The following is a 20,237-nucleotide window of genomic DNA, read 5'->3' as shown; positions in this document are numbered from 1 at the left end:
GTGTATTTGGTTGTGTTTACAACAATCAACAATCAAGAACTGTGGCTATGGTGTCAGTATCCATGTGAACCATCACCATCACACATGCCAGCAGATGTGGCAGTGTGTACATGAAAGCTTGTGACTTTACTTCAGCATTGGTGTTGCAGATAACCACAAAAAACACAATGTTTTAACATAAATCACTGAATTGTAATGAACCCTTCATATGTGTGAGTACATTAACCACAATAAAAATAGTGCATATACTGATGTAAGAGAACAAAAGTAGCTTACTACAGATTTCAGCAGGAAACATGTAACAGAGCACAATTCAATAGCAACCAACCACAGGGAAGAACAAAGAGAACTGAAAGCAAAGGTTAACCTATCCAAAGATATCACTAGTATCCCTCAGTGACTGTATTTTAGCTCCCTGACTAATTTTGTCACCATTCTGTGCCCCACCCTGGTCGAGCAAAGCTCTGGGTATTTAGGGCATTTGTAGTGCACTGCTTTACCAGCCCTGATATGAATCGGTAATAGATTGTGTGCAACTGAAATAGCATCCAGAGAAGATGAAGGCCCTGTTGGTGATTGTGCACACTCAATATTAAGTGCATTATTTGGTTTAGACAATAGGGGGTGGTCATTATGTAGAGTTGAAGTATAGTCTTCCAGTAACAGATAGGCGGGCTCTAATGACACTGTAGCGAGTTCACCATTCTGTAGGATTTTCAGTGTGTGATCATCTCGTACCACGACACAAGATCAGATATGGGCCAATGTGCAATGGTTGTAACGACACTGTATCTCAATCGGTTCACGATATTACATGATAAAAAGTGTGTAGGTCTTTATGACCAAAGATATTTGTAGCTGTGTGAGGAGATGTCAGATGACAGAATTTAGAAATACATCATTTACTTTCGAAGGATGATTGATGAATCCTATTGAGAAAGCTCTTATTGATGTGTAAAAAAGCTATGATTAAAGTCAAAGAGGTGCCAATACTTGTCATTTCCCTCGCATATAGTCCAAGTAGAACCAAAGACAGTGCTGATATCCAAGAATTACTACAGCTCAGCAAATATATGAGGGCTATTAAGAAAGAAGGGAACGTTTTCATCTGACGCCGCTAGGTACGCGCCAATCGTGTATATTTTGGTATGTGCATGCTTAGCAGCTCAGTCGGCATCCATCCATGACAGCAGGAACGTCGCTGCATATCTGGTTTTTTCGATATTCGAATTTGAAATGTTTGCTGCAGCCGAAAATCCTGCCAGTAGTGAGGTGCGTTCTGTGATAAGGTTTTTTTGGAAAAAAACCTAAAACCTATAGAAATTTATCATGAACTGTGCAAAGTGTACGGAAACAACATAATGAGTGAGTGTCCATCCAGAAATGGTGTATTCGGTTTAAAAATGGCCGAACCGACGTTCATGATGAAGAGAAGAGTGGACACCCGAGCATTGTGACTGAGGAAATTGCACACATAGTTTTAATCTGCCAGGAAGTTTCATATCAGTGCACGCTCTGCTGCAGAGTGAAAATTTCATTCTGGAAACATCCCCCAGGCTGTGGTAAAGCCATGTCTCTGCAGTATCCTTTCTTCCAGGAGTTCTAGTTCTATTTACAGGAGAGCTTCTGTGAAGTTTGGAAGGTAGGAGATGAGGTAATGGCAGAAGTAAAGCTGTGATGATGGAGTGTGAATCATGCTTGGGTAGCTCAGATGGTAGAGCACTTGCCCATGAAAGGCAAAGGTCCCCAGTTCGAGTCTCGGTCTGGCACCAGTTTTAATCTGCCAGGAAGCTTCAAAAGTTTCAAATGAAAGGCAATTTGTGATCACTTGAGAGTAACAGAAACAAAGTTCACTTGCATGCTGCCAATTCAGAGGCAAGGATCATCCCGAGTGGTTTATAGAATGATGTCCATGGGGGTCATGCCATGTGAAGCAATGTGAAGCAGTGCATAGATGGTGTAGTATTGAGTGGAGCATCCTACCTGGTCTCTGCAGGTTCTAGTTGGTGACTTCAGAGTGTAGCTGATACCTGGCCTGGAACTCAGTGAGCAACTGACTATCCTGCTGGAAGCTGTATTTGACATTTAAGTGTCCAGCAGGTGGGAGTACATCCTGAATCATGGTGTGCAGACAATACTCATTTCCTCGATAGCAATGCTGCCAGTTTCCGTACACCACCACTTCCCTCTTATGGAGAAGTCCGCACAATCTGCATCCTGACTCCTGTGAGGAGTGGTGGCAAACCCATAGAGGGAGTGTGGAACCAACAGACATCCACTGGAATGAACTTTCTCCCTTGTGACATGGAAGTCTATGGAATGGTGAGCTTGTGGCAGCTGTGATCCAGTTCCAGGAACCCAGGACTAGAGGTTCTGAAGCAGATGCTGTCCAGGATTGGCAGAGCTGGACAGCACTGTGAAAAGAGAACGCAGGAGAACACATGGGTGTGTAGACAGCAGTCAAGTGTGAGTGGCATAGCAACTCCAGGAGGCAGACCTGGTGACCCAACATTCACCCAGTGTGGTACATGAAGGCACCAGCAGTCACAGTGATAGCACTAGGAGCCTGGAGCTTTGACCAATGCAATGCCAGGAGCACAGCAATGCTGATGATGACCAATGGGGTGTTGAAAAAATGCTGATGGACCAATTGGGGGGGGGGGGGGGGGGGAGCACTGGGTGCCGCTGCTGCAGGTATAGTCAGGATGGCCATCAGGATGGCTGTGGATCTGGTGGCAGCAGCATCAAGAGAACTAACTGTAATAAGACCAGTGATGACAACACTTACAGAAGCTTGAGTCAATAACACTGACAATGATAGGGCTGGCTGTGACAGGGCCAGTGATGGCAGGAGGGATGCCACAAGGGTCGGCATCCAAAGAAGACACTTGCAAGGGCTCGGTGAGAGTAGATGGACTTCCGCCACACAGTTCTATGAACAAGAAACAAACATTGCAAACAACCAGTCTGTAGGTGGCCAGCTTGGGTGCCCAGCCATGATTACTGTTCATGAACACACTCTCTCAAACACTGTGGGAAACACTGTCTGTCACTAACCATAAAATTGGTACAATTTGGTGTGTCCAAAAACAACTGTCATTATAAAAATGCTCATCTAACTGTTCCACCAATAACTCATTGTTGGTGTGATCTGGACAAATGTCTGGGAAAAATGGACAATATAAATGAAAGACTTTTGTACCCAAACATGCCATAAAGGGACTGCTGTGCTGTGTGCCTTGTATGCGTATACCAGAAAGAGCATTCCAACTGTTGACAATATGTGGCCCAGTCCTCTTTCTGGCTATTAAACACTGCTTGAAAATCACTTGAACAAGTGAGCAAAAAAGGAATGCTACTCTAGCTTTGTTTGCACACACAGCTATAAACATGAAAACACATGAGAAACAGAATCACCACCACTGTTATTTATGGTAGACGAGGTGAGAGAAGACATCTTCAAATTGCACATTAACGCATGTAGGAAACAGACTTGACACCAATGTTTTTTTTTCCTTTTTCTTGGTGCATACCATTCATTATAAATGATGATTACAAGGTAGAAGTCAAGAACACTTTATTCATGGCAAAATTTCACAAATAAGTTGTTTCCAGAAACAACTGTACATTCATTTGTGATCACTTGAAAATAATAGTAATAAAATTACTTATATGTTTGCAATTCGGAGGGAAACCGTATCCTTAGTGGCTTGTAGGGTGTAGATTGTAGATTGTATTTTATTGGTCCTGTTGTCTACATAGCAGCTTATGCATAAGACATTGGACAAGTCAAGTTATAAATATACAGGCTGAAAGTAATTTCAAGGCATACATATTTAAGCTTACAATAATACACTTTACACACAAGTATTTATATAACACATTTCATAAATTTAAATATTCTTCAATGGAATAAAAGCAGTGATGCTGTAAATATGACTTTAGAGATTTTCCAAATGTATTGACCTCAGTTATAGCTTTTATGTTTTCAGGAAGTTTGTTATAAAGCTTAACTCCCATGTGAAAAGTACCTTTTTGGCACAGTGCTGTGCTGATTTGAGTCATATGTAAGTTCCTGTTTTGTCTGGTAAAGTGCTCATGTATATCACAGTTTTTTTGTAGCCTCAGGTCCTTGCCTATTACATTTAATTTAAAGAACAAAAGGGTTTCCATAATGTATACACACGGTAATGGGGGAATACCAGATTTCTTAAACAGGGGTTTACAAGAGTCTCTAGGCTTGCACCCAAACAAGATTCTAATGGCCCTTTTTTGTAGTTTAAAAGTGCTATTAGCTATTTTAGAGTTTCCCCAGAAGGTGACCCCATATCTAAGACGAGAATGAAAGTACGCATGATATGCATTCAATACTGTTTTCTCACTACAGCATGATTTTAATGAACAAAGAAGATATGTTTTGCTCAGTTCTGCATTGAGACATTCAATATGCTTATTCCATCTGATGTTACTCTGCAGCCAAAGTCCTAAGAATTTGGTTTCAGTACTGTTACCAACTGGTTCGTCATTGATAGAGACTGATGGGATAAACATGTCCTTGTTAGGAACATTGTGGAATTTTAGAGCAACGGTTTTCTTACTGTTTATTACAAGCTGATTACTCTGTGCCCAGCTGCTAAGTTGTTTCGTGACCGTGTTTACTGTCTGCTGTAACTGTTCATCGTCGTCTCCTTTTAGTAGAATCGTGGTGTCATCTGCAAATATGATTGATTTGTGTGCATCAATATTTAAGCTTAGATCATTTATGTACAGAAGAAACAGAAGGGGTCCCAGTACGGATCCTTGGGGTACACCACATTTTATTTGTTTATAGTCAGATAAGTGATTAGATACAGTTTTTAGTTCAATATTTGTGTGCTTGACGCACACTGCCTGCATACGATTTGTCAGGAAGGAACTGATCCACTTGTTGGACAGACCTCGAATACCATATCTTTCTAGCTTTGATAGCAGAATTTTATGGTCCACCATGTCAAAAGCTTTTGACAAGTCAATAAAGACTCCTATTGTTTCCTGTTTTTTGTCCAACAGGTTTAGGATGGAATTGATGCACTCATAGACAGCAGTTGTCGTTGACCTCTTATTTCTGAATCCATGTTGTTCATTACATAGGATGCTGTTTTTATTTATAAATTTCATAAGTTTCTCATACATAACTTTTTCCAGTACTTTAGAGATGCAGGAGGAAATTGTGATGGGTCTGTAGTTATTTACATTGTCTTTATCCCCTTTTTTGAATACAGGAATAACTTTTGATGTTTTAACACATCAGGGAAAGTGCCTGTCTGAAGTGAGCAGTCACATAAATGTGTGAGTACTTCAATTAGGTTTGATAAGCTCTTCTTTAACATTGTTGCAGGTATACCATCAATACCTGCCGATTTGGAATTTTTTAGTCCTTTTATTGCTTTAGCTACTTCATCTTGTGAAACAGAACTGATGTACATTGATCCTCTACATGTACTTATTTTATATTCATTTGCCTGGATGCTCTTAAAGTTTGATTGTAACATATTTTCAGCAACACCTGTGAAAAAGTTGTTAAATGTGTTAGCTACTTCTAAGGGGTTTGTTACTTTTTTATTTTTATGTGATAGTGTTATATTTTTCCAAGGTTGTCTGTATTCTCCACATTCTTTTTTTATAACACTCCACATAGCCTTTGATTTATTAGCTGAATTATAAATGATTTCATCATTATGCATTATTTTTGCTGCTTTTATTACTTTTCTTAATATTTTGGAGTATTTTTTATAGTATGCGCGTACTACAGGTGGGGAATTTTTTGAGTTACATATTTCATGAAGTAGTCTTTCCTTCTGGCATGAAACCCTTATTCCCTTTGTGATCCAGCTGTTTGTTCTAGAGTTTCCCTGTATGGTTAATGTTTTCAGTGGGAATGCAAGTTCAAAGAAATGGGTTAATGTATCAATGAAAGTGTCGAATTTTTCATTTATATTGTTCATTTTGTACACTCCTAGCCATTTTTCTTTCTGTAATAAGTTGTTGAAGTAGTTCACATTATGCTGATTATAACTTCGATATGCTGTTCTAAAAGACATGTTGTTAATAATACTGCCTTGTACTTTTATGCTTAATATTTGAGCAAGATGATCACTAAAACCTGCATTGAAAATTTTTAGTGAGGTGTTGTGTAAACTCTTCTTTACTAGAAACTGATCAAGAGCTGTTTGACAAGTTTCTGATACTCGGGTAGCTGCTTTTACTTCAGCCTTTAAATTGTAGGACGTTGCAAGGTTCAAAATGGTCTCCCTATTTCCACTATTCGTGAGGAAGTCAATATTGAAGTCACCACAGATTATCAATTCACAATCCATTTTATTTACTTTATTTAGCAATGACTCCATTTTGTTTAAGAAAAGTTCAAAATTCCCGGACGGTGATCGGTAAACTGTAGCAATAACCAGGTTGAACTGAGTAATTTTTATAGCTGCAATTTCATAATCCTTTTCGACATTTGCCCTAGTTAAGTCAGGTAGTGTAATAAAATCTACATTATCCTTTGTGTAAATTGCTACCCCACCCTGTTTGCTGTTATTCCTGCAGTAGTAAGCAGCCAAGACAAATTTGTTTATTTTCGTATTCTGGATTAATTCTGGGTTAAGCCAGTGCTCTGAAATGCATAACACTGAGATATCATTAAGTTCATGTGTTAATAGAACGTTAATTTCATCGATCTTATTACGCAGGGATTGCACATTATGGTGATAAATTTTTAGTTCGGGTGTATTCACGATTTGGTAATTGGGAATCATATTTACAGCATCACATACCTCTAGTTTAAATTAGGAACGTCAGCAGCGTTGTATTTTCGTTCTTCTTTCTTGTTTATTTTGTTTTCCTCGCTGTTGGAAGGATGTTCAGGAAGCTGATAAATTGTTCTATCCCTTACAAGTCTTTCTTTGATTATTTCACTAACACGATCACAAACAAATCTTTTCCCATCATAGTTCAAATCCATTCCATGCTTCGTGTGCAGATTTCCATGTAGCTTGCTTATATCCAGTACATCGCACTTAGTGTATTGAGAACACAGTTTCCTTATTTTAATGTTTGTTTTCCGAATTTCTTTGTTTACACACGAATTATAAATCAGATCATGCCTATGAGGAAGTGTGGCAACTACTGTGTTTCTGCATTAATTGGCTTGTAAAAAATTCTGTAGCGTTTTCACGCAAACCTCTGCTTCATTTTTTGCCACATCGTTTGAACCCATTATACAGACGATAAAGTCATTTTCTTGCATTAATTTCGTCTGAGAGTTAATGTCTACAACATTTTTACATCCCGCTCCCGGTTTCACCACACTAGTCACTGCTATGTCGCGATTTTTCTCACGGAGCATGCTGGATAGATTCCTGCCATGACTGTCTGTTAGTAATAGTACACTACTCTTTTTCCCTGATGATCTGTGTTTGTTGTTGACATTATTTGAAAAAACGCTATTCATTTTCAGTTCACTGTCTTTTTCAAGTTCACGATCATTTGGAGAGTCGTTATCACAGTCACTTGTTTGCAAAACATGATATTTGTTTTTCTCCGAAAATGTGACATTTTTAGCAGATTTTGTTGTTCTTTTTGTAGTTGGAACACTATTTTTGTACGGCACTTTTACCCACTCGGACGATATATTTCTTTTGTCTTGCATCACTTCACTAAGTGTTGGCTTCGATCGCAGATCCCGATTTTCTTTCTTGAGTGAGTCAATATCGCTTCTCAAGGAACTGACTATGAATTGTAAGCTAGCAATTCGTTCTTTTAGCATTGTTATTGCAGTGTTACAATTCTTACAAACACCCTTTTTAACAGCATAACTATAACTATTTCTCAAGTTAGATTCACACACTTCTACACTCGCGGCCATCTTGAATGGTAAGTTGATCTGTGGGTGCCATGATACGTGGAGCAATGTGGAGATGGTGCAGTATAGAGCAGAGCATCCTGCCTGGTCTTGGTTGGTTCCAGTTGATGGGCTAATAGTGTGTCTGGTGCCTGGCCTAGAACTAAGTGAGCAACTGATAGCCCTGCTGGAGGTTGTGCTTTCCTTAAGTATCCACCAGCCGGAAGTACCTGCATGACCACATGGTGTGTGGATGGTACTTATTTCCTGGATAGCAGTGCCACCAGTTTGCTGGTGTGCATGCAGCTGGGAAGCAAGACTGGTGACCCCTGGTGGGGTCTGTAACAAATGTTGAATCATGAGACTGTTTGTATACATATTGTGTCAACAACATGTGATGCCTGTGTGATATTGGTAAATAGTCACCAAATGAAAGACACCTGCTGGTGACAGATAGGCAAACCCATAGCGTGGAGATGTCATAGCGGCAGTGTACAAAGTCAGCCTGTGGCTGATACACAACAGTACCAACACCCAACCGGGGTCCCTTTATTGACACTATTGTACTTACTTAGTCACCATTGCCCACCCAGCTTGTCTGAGTCAGAGTTTTGTTTTCTGTTTCCTTGCATAACGAAGATCTGCTCTGCTAGTGGAAGGTGCTGTTCTCCAGTGGCATCAGATGAATCTGTTGCTGCTACACCATTACTGTGTTGTAAAATCATCCCATTATAGTTATTTAGAAAATCATTGTACTTTTTGTCAGCAATGTCCAACTGTGAAGACATATTGCAACTATTGTTGGAAATCTTGACAGTTTTAATGGCAAAAACTTGCTGTGTGTGTAGTTCTTGAAATTTACTCACTCATTTAAGTGCACTGTCTGTAAGGTGTTAATATATGCAATGTACATGACTGTAATGCCCAACAATAAAAGTAAAGTTTAATCAAACAATGTGCCAATGGTAAATATAAATTGCATTTCATTGTCGCATACATCATAAGCAGTGAATGAAAGTTCCATCACTTTGAACCATAGGTCCAGCTGCTGCAGCTTATAAGGCAATAGCATCACTTCGCTGTGTGGTGCAGTTGGAATGATGCAGTTGAAGGATGGTATATATTGAACCTAATACACTACGCTGATGAACACGTGTGTGTGTGTGTGTGTGTGTGTGTGTGTGTGTGTGTGTGTGTGTGTGTGTGTGTGTGAGTGTGTGTGTGTTTTTCTTTTCCGACAGTTGTTTTATGATAAATTTATCATCAGCATATGTGTGAATTATCTCTATCCTTTGAATTTTGTTCTCCAGGTAAGACTGGAACCACTTGTTTGCTATTCCTCTTGCAAATAATGTTCCTAGGTCGTGTAATAGTATTTCCTACGTCTACGTCTACGTCTACGTCTACATCTACATCTACATCTACATCTACATCCATACTCCACAAGCCATCATACAGTGCTCGATGAGTGTGCCCTGTTCTACTACTAGTCATTACCTTTCCTGTTCCACTTGCAAACACAGTGAGGGAAAAATGACTGTCTGTCTGCCTCCATATGAGTCCTAATTTCTCATATCTCATGGTCCTTACATGAAATGTACCAGGTGTCGAAGTATGAAACCAGAATTTCCATATAGATGGTGCTAGCCATCAGTGTGGGACCCATGAGACTGCATCTGAAGTGCCATCTGCTTCCTGTAATGGCTGAGAATGAATTTCAACACACAATAACCCAAGTTCCATATATTGGTATCTGTTTCAAACCCGTAAACATGCTGAGTTTTGTGCCTACAAACTAAGATTTAAGGACAGCATTGTATTTCTATTATCATTTGAAAAAAACTGCTGTGGAGTCATATCAAATGCTTCGCAAAGCTTTTGGCAAACATATTCTTGAGAAAACACACTGTTTCAAGAGGTTCAAAATGTTAAAAAGTGGTGATTTTGACGCGAGAAAGGACAAGCGCCAGAAACCGCCAAAAAGTTGGAAGACAACGAATTGCAGGCTTATTGGATGAAGGTGATACTCAAACTCAATAGGAATGTGCAGAATAATTGAACGTGATGCAGAAAGCAGTTTCTCTCCATTTGAAAGCTATGGGAAAGGTGCACAAAGTGGGAACATGGGTTCTGTGTGAACTGAATGAAAGACAGCAAGCAAATTGATAGACTACTTGTGAAATGCTGCTCGCCAGATTCAAAAGAAAGTCGTTTCTCCATCAAACAGTGACAGGTGATGAGCAATGGAAATGTTTTGAGAATCCTAATAATCATAAATTGTGGATGAATCCTCTGAAAGACCAAATTGCTTTGGAGAGAAGACGATGTTCTGTGTTTGGTGGTATCAAAAGGGTGTCATGTGTTATGAGCTGCTAAAACCTGATGAAACCATTAACTCTGATTGCTACCAAAAGCAAACGATCAATTTAAATTGAGCATTACATGGAAAATGACCTAAATATGGAAAAAGGCAACACAGTCATATGGCTCCATGATAACACCCCATAACACAAAACAAAACAGATCAGGGAAATGATTGAGGCATTCAGTTGGGAAATACTAGTGCTTGCAGCTTATTTCCCAGGCATGGCTCCATCTGATTATCATCTATTTGCATCACTGGGTCACACTCTCGCTGAACAATGCTTCAATTCATATAAAAATATACAAAAATGGCTCGCTGACTGGTTTGCTTCAACAGAGCCATTTTTTGGCGTGACAGCCATAGCCTGCCAGAGAGGTGGGAGAAATATATAAATAGCAATGGAGATTATTTTGAGTAAAATATTGTTTTGTCAGTTTCAAACAATAGACGTGTAATTATTGCAATCAAATTCTGGTTTATACTTCTACACCTGGTATGGTGGCAGCAGTAGAATTGTGCTGCAGTCAGCTTCAAATACTGATTCTCTCTCTGTTATGCACAATGTCAAAAGGTTTGAACAACTCTAAGAATATGTTTCAACACAGCCATCCTTGTCAGGAGGTACAGGTACCACTTCTGTAAATTTATGTTTTGGCTGATATTGTACTTCAGAGACCAAGCAGTGCTTCATTAAAAAGGTTGCACTTACTCATTTAACTCATTAGTCTCTTTCATGACTTATTCATTTGTTTTTCTGAACACTGACAATAATTAAACTGACTTGTAGTTTTCAGTGATTTCCACATTACCTTTCTTTATTATGGGCACAACTTGTGCACACTTTACTTACTCTGTATTCATGAAAGCAGATTTGTTTGTTGTCTATGTAGGCCTTCAGAAGTGTAATTCCTTGCAGTTGCTACAAGTGTTTTAAGAATATTTTGTTGAAACTTCTATGCAATACCAGAAGAATACTTATTTACAAAATTTCCAAATTCCTGAAGATTTTTTAATATTCTACACTCATCTTTCTTTTTTTTTAAATGGTACTGTACTTGTTTATCCTTTCAGTTTCATGTTTTATGGCATCCCAGACTGTTCTACATGTATTTTCTGCATTGTATATTGCAGGATGTTTCTAAATAAATATACGGGTTTTAAGGCTTTGTAGTATTTATTACATTTAACTTGTAATTACAAATAATATGTCAAATAAAAGAGAAGCTCAAACAGTACTTCTTACAAGTGTTCAATGTGAGCAACATTCACAAGGAATGAAGGAAGATTGGGTTTAACGTCCTGTCGCCATCGATGTCTCTATAGATGGAGCAGCAAAGTTCGTTTGCAAAGTTGTTACGTAAACCATAGTCTGTAGGCTTTAGAGCATGTAATAATTGGAAATGACTAGGACATTGTAAGAGGCTCCTTAAAAGTCTCCACACAGACGTCACTGGCACTGCTAATTCATGACTAGCCTTCCGAACTGATTTCTTGGGGTTACGAGTGAAAGATTCTACCTCATTCAGCACATTCAGTCACTCTTGATCGATCCATACTTCTCCCTTTGCATGCAGGTATACAAATAAAACTATTTGAGTTGTTCTTTCATTTGATATATTTTTTATAATTGTAGGTTGAATGTAGCAAAATCCCATATATTCATTTTGAGACACCCTGTATTTTGTCATTGGACGATTTTTTGCTGCAAGCAGTACTGTCCTGTACATATTTTCATAACTGTGATAGTAATTTGGGAATTTTGGGTTATTGTACTGCTTTTGCAAAGAACTGAGAAATTTAAGTTTGTGGGAGGACTTTCTAAAACCCATTGTTATCCACCTATTTTTCTTAGCTGTTGCTGTTAAAGTGGCTACTTTCAGAAATACCTCCTTAAAAATTTATTTAAATAGTGTGTAGAATTCAGAGAACTTAGTAACTACACTTCATCTCAGGTCAGTTTTCCCAGTGCCCAGGAAAAGTATGTAATTGGCATTCTGAAAAGATCTGTTTGTAGATATGTAGTTTTGTGGACTTTACCAAGCCTGTCTTTAGCTTTATTATCTGACTACAATGACCAAGGAGTTAGACTTGTAAATACTATACAGTTTTCCCTATTTGTATCTCTAAGTATATGTTCTAATACTAATACTGAACTTTTTGATATCCTAATCGCAGTGTTCACCATTTGTGCCAAGCCAGAAGTGTTCAGTGTGTTTAGGAAGTTATTACTAATTTAACCCCAAAACCTGTTTTAATATTCATGCCTTCCTATATTATTATTTTAGTCTCAGGGGCTGTGACCCTTTTCATGACTTCAATTAATTTGTTGAAGAAAGTGTTCGCCTTACCACTAGGTGAATGGTACATGCACAGAATGATTAAATTTCTATGGATACCTGGTGTTGTTGTATCAACAGCTGCAAATTCGAAATTTTTATCTACAGTAATTGAGTTCAGATCTTCAGCATCTTTAAAATGAGTGCCATTCCAGTTCTAAATATGTGACCCCTCACCCTTGAAGGTAGTTCTGCAGTAGCAGCTTTTACATTCATTTTATGATAGCACGGTACGCTGTATTTCAGTGTCTCTGCACCAGTGCTCCTTTCCCATTCCCTTCAATTCTGATGGTGATAGCTAGAACCTGTTATTGGCAGGCACAACAAAACTCTCAGACTGTGTCCCCCCTCTGTCCTGCCTTCCTACTAACTGGCACTTGCAATCTACTGTCTTCCTTCATCCTCACCGGTTTTTTCCTCACTACTTCCACGTGTGTCTGAAGGGCAAAGCTCTTCCTTTTCTACTCTTCTTTCACTTTATTTCTACTGCCTATTTTGCGGTTCCAAGAGAGAGCCTCTGGCCTCCGTGACATCCCCAAAGTTCTCCCAACTACATCCCCTGGCTGGAGTGGCCGGAAATATCATCCATGTGTGTGTGAAGTGTGCTTGCTTTTGTGCGTGTGCTTGTGCATGTTTGTGTTTATTTTTCCTTTCCAAAGAAGACCTTGACCAAAGCTCATATGTAAGAGTCTTTTTTTTCATACTTATCTGCAACTCAACATGTCATCTGCAACTCAACACATCATCATTAGTGGAAGTAGCAGTCTATCTTTTTCAAAATATTGTTGATATTCCAACCTGTACTTTCCATTGTTTTATTCAAAATGTGAAATACACAAAAAGAACAAAAACAGTCAAAATAAAATCAAAACTTACCTATTAATGGGCACTAAAATTACATTTTCTGTTTTTTCTGTTTTCTTAAATATAAAATAATAAAAGATTTCTGTAAAAAAATGTTGATACTATAGTCTAGTTTGTGCAGTATGAAAGTAGTTGTTATAACACAGAGATATGTACTACACTGTCTGTGACATGTAACTCATGTGAGGCATAAAAGATTTCTAATAAAAATGTACTATCTTGATGTCGGATTTGAGTGGTTATTTAAGTAATGTTAAGAAATAGCTAAACATGCTTTCTTTGTTACTTCTCCTCCTCTACCTCATGAATTAGACTGAAACGAACAGAAATAGTATTCTTTCTACATCATCTTTGCTTTTGACAAAATGTTGATCAAAAAAATTATAAAATTAGAATTATTTATTTGTACTTAACTATGTGTGACAAGGGACAGATGCTGTACACGTTTAATTATAGAAATTGTCATGTGTTTTTGTTTCATATGACTGAATAAAAAAAGAATGAAATGTACGATATTTTGTTACTAATGAGTATAACTGTTTCAGTGTATGCTACTTAGCAAGTCGGATGCTTGAAGCATTAGAACAGAATTCTACCAATACATCAAATGAGAGGCTTGTAACTGAAGAAGAAGCTCTTTGTGTTCAGATTGCGGGACTCTGCCATGATCTGGGTCATGGCCCATTTTCTCATACATGGGAACATTTTGTTAGTGACTATGATCCATCATGGAAGGTAATCTATTATCAAAAGTTAAATAATTTCTTGAGATAAATAATTTTCATAGTACCAATAACAATTTACTTAATAAAGCTGTCAAGGATTTGCAAGAAAAGTTATTAGTTGTTATCCTTAAGGTGGACAATATGCAAAGCTACCTTAATGGTCAGTTGTACAACTGTCCTACTACATTATGCATAGGCTGTACAGATGCCACTAAAGAATTGCTGAGGTAGATACTGTTTTTTTAAGAAAGCCAAATGGACTTTCCTCTTGATCTGAAAAATTTCCCTACCATCACTCCGTTATGTATATCACACAAAATCATAGTGATTTGGCATAATTTCAAGGTACCTATTTTCTCTTAAGTACCAAATAACTTAACACACACAAAATCAAAGTTTAATAACAGTTTCGTCATAAATTTGTTTTTCCTAGACCAAACTGGAGTCTTGACCAACTTCATGTAGTGCTACATTGCAGTATTAGCATTTTGATAATGTACAGACAACATTAGGCTGTTTCCAGCTCGAGAACATATTGGCAGATGTTTCATGATTTTTTCTTCTTCTCTGTTAATTAAAAACAAATTTAATACAGGAAATTTATAGGAAGATTTATCCTTTGGTCCATATTTGTGCCTGTTGCCTATTTTATGTAATATTCATACACATAGTGTTCCATTTTAGTGCTCCAACTGATAGTGTATTTTGCTATCTTGTTGCCAGCTCCAGCAGATCTTCTGATGTAGAGCATTGACTCCACTCCACCTTGTTCTGACACTGTAACATCTACTGCTGCAGGCTCTGGACTCTTGCTGTTTCTCCACTGCAGTCCAACTATCATCCTTTATTCCTTTAGAGTTTATATAACTATTATCCAAATATAATATTATTTGTAATAAAAGATGAAGTAGCATAAAATGTCTGGCATGTTGCAACAAAAACTCTCACTAGCTCAGTTATCCTTTCACTTTATTTTCTCTCTCCAGAACACAAGAGAAAATAATGACTTCAATAATATGAATGCACAAGTGAGCCGATAAGTTTTTGTAAGACATTTGTGTTCATTGCTGTGATGGATAATATTCACCTTAAATTTATGTTGTAACTTTGAGAAAGGTGCATTGCTACTTTATTAATCACAAGATGATATTGGATGTGAAAACTGAAGTACATTTTATGACATTTACACCTCCTACACTTTCTGGTAGTTGTTCAGCAAGCCTTTAGTTGATAACAGTTGCGATCTAATGGCACCTCCTAGTACCATACCAACTGTTCATCTCATTTCTTTGCCCATATGGCCTTTGCATTCGAGGCAAACATATTTGTTTCGATGCAGACTCTTTACAGCAATACATCACCATTTTCACTTCAGCCTTCACTGGACGTAATTACCCCACCAGCCAAGTTCGAAAGCAGATTTCCCAGGCCATCACATCCAATCCTGATACTGCTGATCCCTCCAAAAATCACTTTAGGGCACACCACTGGTCACTCAGTATTATCCTGGTCCGGAATGTATTAATACTGGCAACACACTTTAACAAGGCCATGACTCCCTAAAATCATGCCCTGAAATGAGGTCCATTCTGTCTGAGATTTTGCCCACCACACCTAGAATAGCCTTTTGACACCCTCCCAATATCTTCAATATTCTTGTCAACACTGCACTGCTCCTGTATGTACCCTTCTTCATACCCTACAGGTACTATCCCTGTGGCTGTTCCTGATGCAAGACTTTCCCTATGTATCCTCCTACCACCAACTATAGTAGTCCTGTAACTGGCAAAACTTTTACTGTCAAAGGGAGAGCCACTTGTGAAATGACACGTCATATACCAGCTGTTATGTAAACATGTTTGCCCTTTTATATCAGCATGACTACCACCAAATTATCAGTTAGGATGAATGGGCATAGGCAGAGGATGTATACTGGCAACACACAATATCCTGTTGCAGAGCATGCTCTACAACATGACAATCATGACCTTGGTGCCTGTTTCACCATAAGCACCATAAGGATTCTCCCCCCAGACACCAGTTTCTCAGAACCCCACAGGTGGGAACTAGAGCTACAACATGTTCTTGGTTCTCACCACCCACCTTGCCTTAATTTATGTTAATTTCTTCTGTCTCAGTATTTATTCATAGTAACTACTCCTTTCTCCACCCTGTTTTAGTTTTCTACATATTTCATTGTCTTATTTGTCTATTTTTCGCTGCCCTCCGTGCAACTATGTTACATACAATGCAATTAGCTTCTTACTGTTATTAACTCATGCACAATGTTTAAGCAGTAATCTCTGTCTTGTATACTACCCTGTCTTCCACCTTTAAGCTCTCAGATTTTCAAATCTCATCCGATGCAGTCCCCAACAATTAGTCTTTCCTTCTCATCTCATCCGGGAAGTTTGCCCTGATCCACAGCTCTGGCAGACTTTCCCAAAATCTGCTCCTTTTTCTAGACCTCTCCAGTCCTTTTCCTTCAGCTCTCTTCCTTCCCCTTCAACCCTTGTGCCTCAAGTAGCAGCCACTGGCTCTGAAAGCTTGCCTAATTATAAGTTTCTTTTATGTGTGTGTTCTGCTGCCACTTGGTAAGAAGATTTTTTGTCTGTCTCTTTTTTTTTTTTGCCTATGTACATATAAAAAGTAATCTAGAAGTAGTTACCATAATTGTCAGTTTGAGTACAGTATTACTAGTCGTGTGTATTGTGGGCTAAAATTCCACTGGGACGATTGTATTGGGAAATGTAATGGTGAACTCAATGAGGATCTCCCTTGGAACTGCAGGCTTTGAATAAAAGACCAGACAGTTGCCAAGTAGGAGGCAAAGATTTATGTCCTTCAGGCTGAATTATATCACACGAAATTTGAACCAGATAGTTTGTAGGGGGGGAAATGACTGGAACTGAGTAAAAGTAACAACTAATGGGTGGAAGGAAAACAGCTCTTCAACTTCTTCTACCACATATGAGCTTGTAATATCTGGTAAATTTCACTTTTTACCTGAAGTAGAAGAGGAAAGCCCTCATTTAGCTGTTGATCACAGTTGGGTGTAGCAAACTTAAAGCAGAGGAACTAAGTTTACATTGGTAACAAAAGAGATGGGGGAAGAAATTAGTCTTGCTGCTTGGTAGTAGCAATGACAGGGCTGTAGACCAGATTGTACTGGACAAATTAGAAATAGGGTACCAGGTGACAAGTTTTGTGAAGCCAAGTGACAGAGGATGTAAGGAATAGTCTTAAATGAAAACAACATGGCTAAAGACAAAAATTACGGCATTAGGGGTGACCTGGATGGAAAAGGAGTAGAAAATTTACACAAAAGTGTCAGTTTTTTTGGGGTCCTAGAGTGCCATGACTGGCCCTGGGTAAACACTGCTGTGAGCTGTGTTAGCACAGCTGAGCAGGCTGCTACTGACTGAACTGAAATCTCATATGAGTGCAATACCCTTTGCTACAGTTTCAAGATGGGGATATACTAGACATGTCCTACACCTAAAAAATAGTGGGAAAGATAGGTTAGCTGAGTGCCTTGCTGAAAGTGTACAGGGACACTGACATCCAAAGCAAGATCCTTGGTGTCAGTGGTGACAGAAGGGTTCCTTTCTTAGGTTAGAGTCAGGAATTTGGGCACCCTGTTTTGAAAGTAGGTAAAACAACACAAGAACCCACAAAATGCTTAAGAATGCACAGAAAAGTAAGGTTAGCTTATTTCATCAGGATATTACAGGATTGACCAATAGGGTAGAAGAGCATCTTGTCTGTTTGGAAGATTTGGAGAGCTCTGAAAACAGACATCCTGTGCCTATTTGAGCTCCAAATAACCAAGCATTGGAGAAGCTAAATATAAAAGGTCACACCATACATCTTACTCATGTACAACTAATATAGGGAAACAAGTTGTTACACAGAGATAGAATACAAGTTCAGAAACATCGACACAAGTACATTTTCTAGTGATCAGCACAGAGAAGTATGTGCTTGTGAATTAACACTGAAAAAAGTTAATTTTTAATAGTAACTGTGTATAGATCCCCACAGGGAAATTTTGAACTGTTTTGAGGAATGTGGATTCCCTATTATGCTATCTCAAACATTGGAAAATCCAGGATGGAGTTGTTATGCTTTCTGTCAGACAGCAACCAGAGGTTAATAGTCTGTTGTGATTGCAATGTAGATTTTTCCAAGGGATTGTGATATGAAAAGTCATCTGGAAACCTTATTTGCACTCTAAAATTTGATCCCAATAATTAACTCTCTAACATAGGTGGTTAAAGACAGTAGGACCCTAAATGATAACACTTTCTTTGATGCACCTCAAAACAAGAAAACAACTATATACCCCTACCAAATATTGTCTCTGATCATGATCCACAGATATGATAAATGAAATAGTGCCTTAGAGTATAGATACTCAGTTCAAATTAATTAGAATAATACTGGTTCCAGGAGAAACATTTTTAAAAATTGTTTACAAGAGATGACCTAAATATGCCATTTATACCTTCACTCACCAAATTTCAGGAGTGCTAAATAACAAAAGAGTACCAATTGGTATTTTTTGCAACCTATCTTAGGCATTTGACTGCATGAATCACAGTATTCTCCTCAATAACCTGAGGTTTTATGAAATTTGTGTTTTAGTCAATCAGTGGATAATGTCATACCTAACTAAAAGAAAGCGGAAAGCTATACGTAATAACTCAACCAATGTAAGCATGGGAGTTTCTTCTGATGGGGGAGCTCAACCTTATATCCACTATTGTTCCTCATATATGTAAACAACTTTGTACCTAACATAAAACAAGCAGAATTAGTTATTTTTGCACATGACACTAGTATTTTAATCCATCCAAACATACATATAGCAACAGAAGAAATGATAAAGATTGAAGTGTTACTGAATGGTTTTATGTGAATGGTCTCAATCTCAGTTTCAAAAAGACACAACATTTTCAGTTCTGTGTTTGTAGAGTTACCACATCAATGATAAGTGTAACACATAGTAAGGAAATAACAACTAGGGTGGAAACGCCACAAAAATATAGGTATCCATATTAATGAGAATTTAAACTGGAAAAATACATTTTGGAACTCCTAAAATAATTTAGTTCAGTCACATTTGCATCTCAAATCATTGTAAACCTCTGAGAGATACACAAATCAGGAAGTTCATATATTTTGCAAATTTTCATTTAGTAATGTCATGTGAAATAATGTTCTGGGATAAATCAACTTTAAGAAAGAAAGTGTCCATTGCTCAGAAATGTGCTTTAAGAATAATATGTGGTTCTCACCCGCAATCATCTTGTCGACATATGCTTGAGGTGCTTGGTATTTTGACTACTGCCTCACAATATATTTAGCCCATCATGAAGTTTGTTGTATATAACCTGCTGCAATTCAAAAGGAACAATGATGTACACAATCACTGTATCATAAGAAAATATGACCTTCATTTCTCCACTTTAAGGTTATATTGAGCACAAAAAGAGGTGCACAATGCTGCTGCCAAATCACTTACCCAGTGATATAAAATGTCTGATGAGGTAGTGGGACTGGAGTCTGAAGGAAGTTGGTAGTGTTCAATAGCGGTAAGATCATGGACATGAAGGATGAATAAAATCTTCTTGGCTTTCAAGCCACCTCAGTTCGAATAAAATTTTTGAGCTTTCGATGGCTAGCTCCGCCATCGTTGTCAATACTAACACTATTGACTGCTGGGGCTGGCACTATTTCATGCTTATATACCTAAAATTATGGCCCCTGGCACCAGAGCAGGCCAAAACAATGCATACCCAGAAGGTGAGTTGGGCAGCTCATAGCAGCTATGGCCCACCTAAGGACCGAGTAACATCAGGCGGCATGAGGGGCAGGTGCCACATTTGAAACTGCCACTCCCACTTCCCTACAAATATTAAGCATCCGTTGTAGCTTCCTTTTGACATCCACAGAATGCACCCATGCCTTACTCAGTGAGTAACCCTGGTCTCTGTTGAAATTCTTGCTGTTCATTCTAATCTCAGCCACTCCTTTTCTAATGGAGACCCAGTATGTTGATGCAT

General features: G+C 38.3%; 1 protein-coding gene across 3 annotated transcripts in view; it reads left to right on the top strand.

Annotated features, from left to right (window-relative positions):
• The window catches only part of LOC126174995 (uncharacterized), an 897,629-nt gene that overhangs the window by 806,504 nt on the left and 70,888 nt on the right, over positions 1-20,237 (top strand). For all 3 annotated transcript variants that reach the window (XM_049921478.1, XM_049921479.1, XM_049921481.1), the window contains one exon: positions 13,990-14,179. In XM_049921478.1, the coding sequence (XP_049777435.1) occupies positions 13,990-14,179 (190 nt within the window). The remainder of the gene's footprint in view (positions 1-13,989; positions 14,180-20,237) is intronic.

Source organism: Schistocerca cancellata, chromosome 3 (genome assembly GCF_023864275.1).
Source record: "Schistocerca cancellata isolate TAMUIC-IGC-003103 chromosome 3, iqSchCanc2.1, whole genome shotgun sequence".
NCBI lineage: Eukaryota > Metazoa > Arthropoda > Insecta > Orthoptera > Acrididae > Schistocerca > Schistocerca cancellata.
The sequence above is the reverse complement of the archived record's forward strand: the minus strand, read 5'-3'. Positions and strand labels throughout refer to the sequence as shown.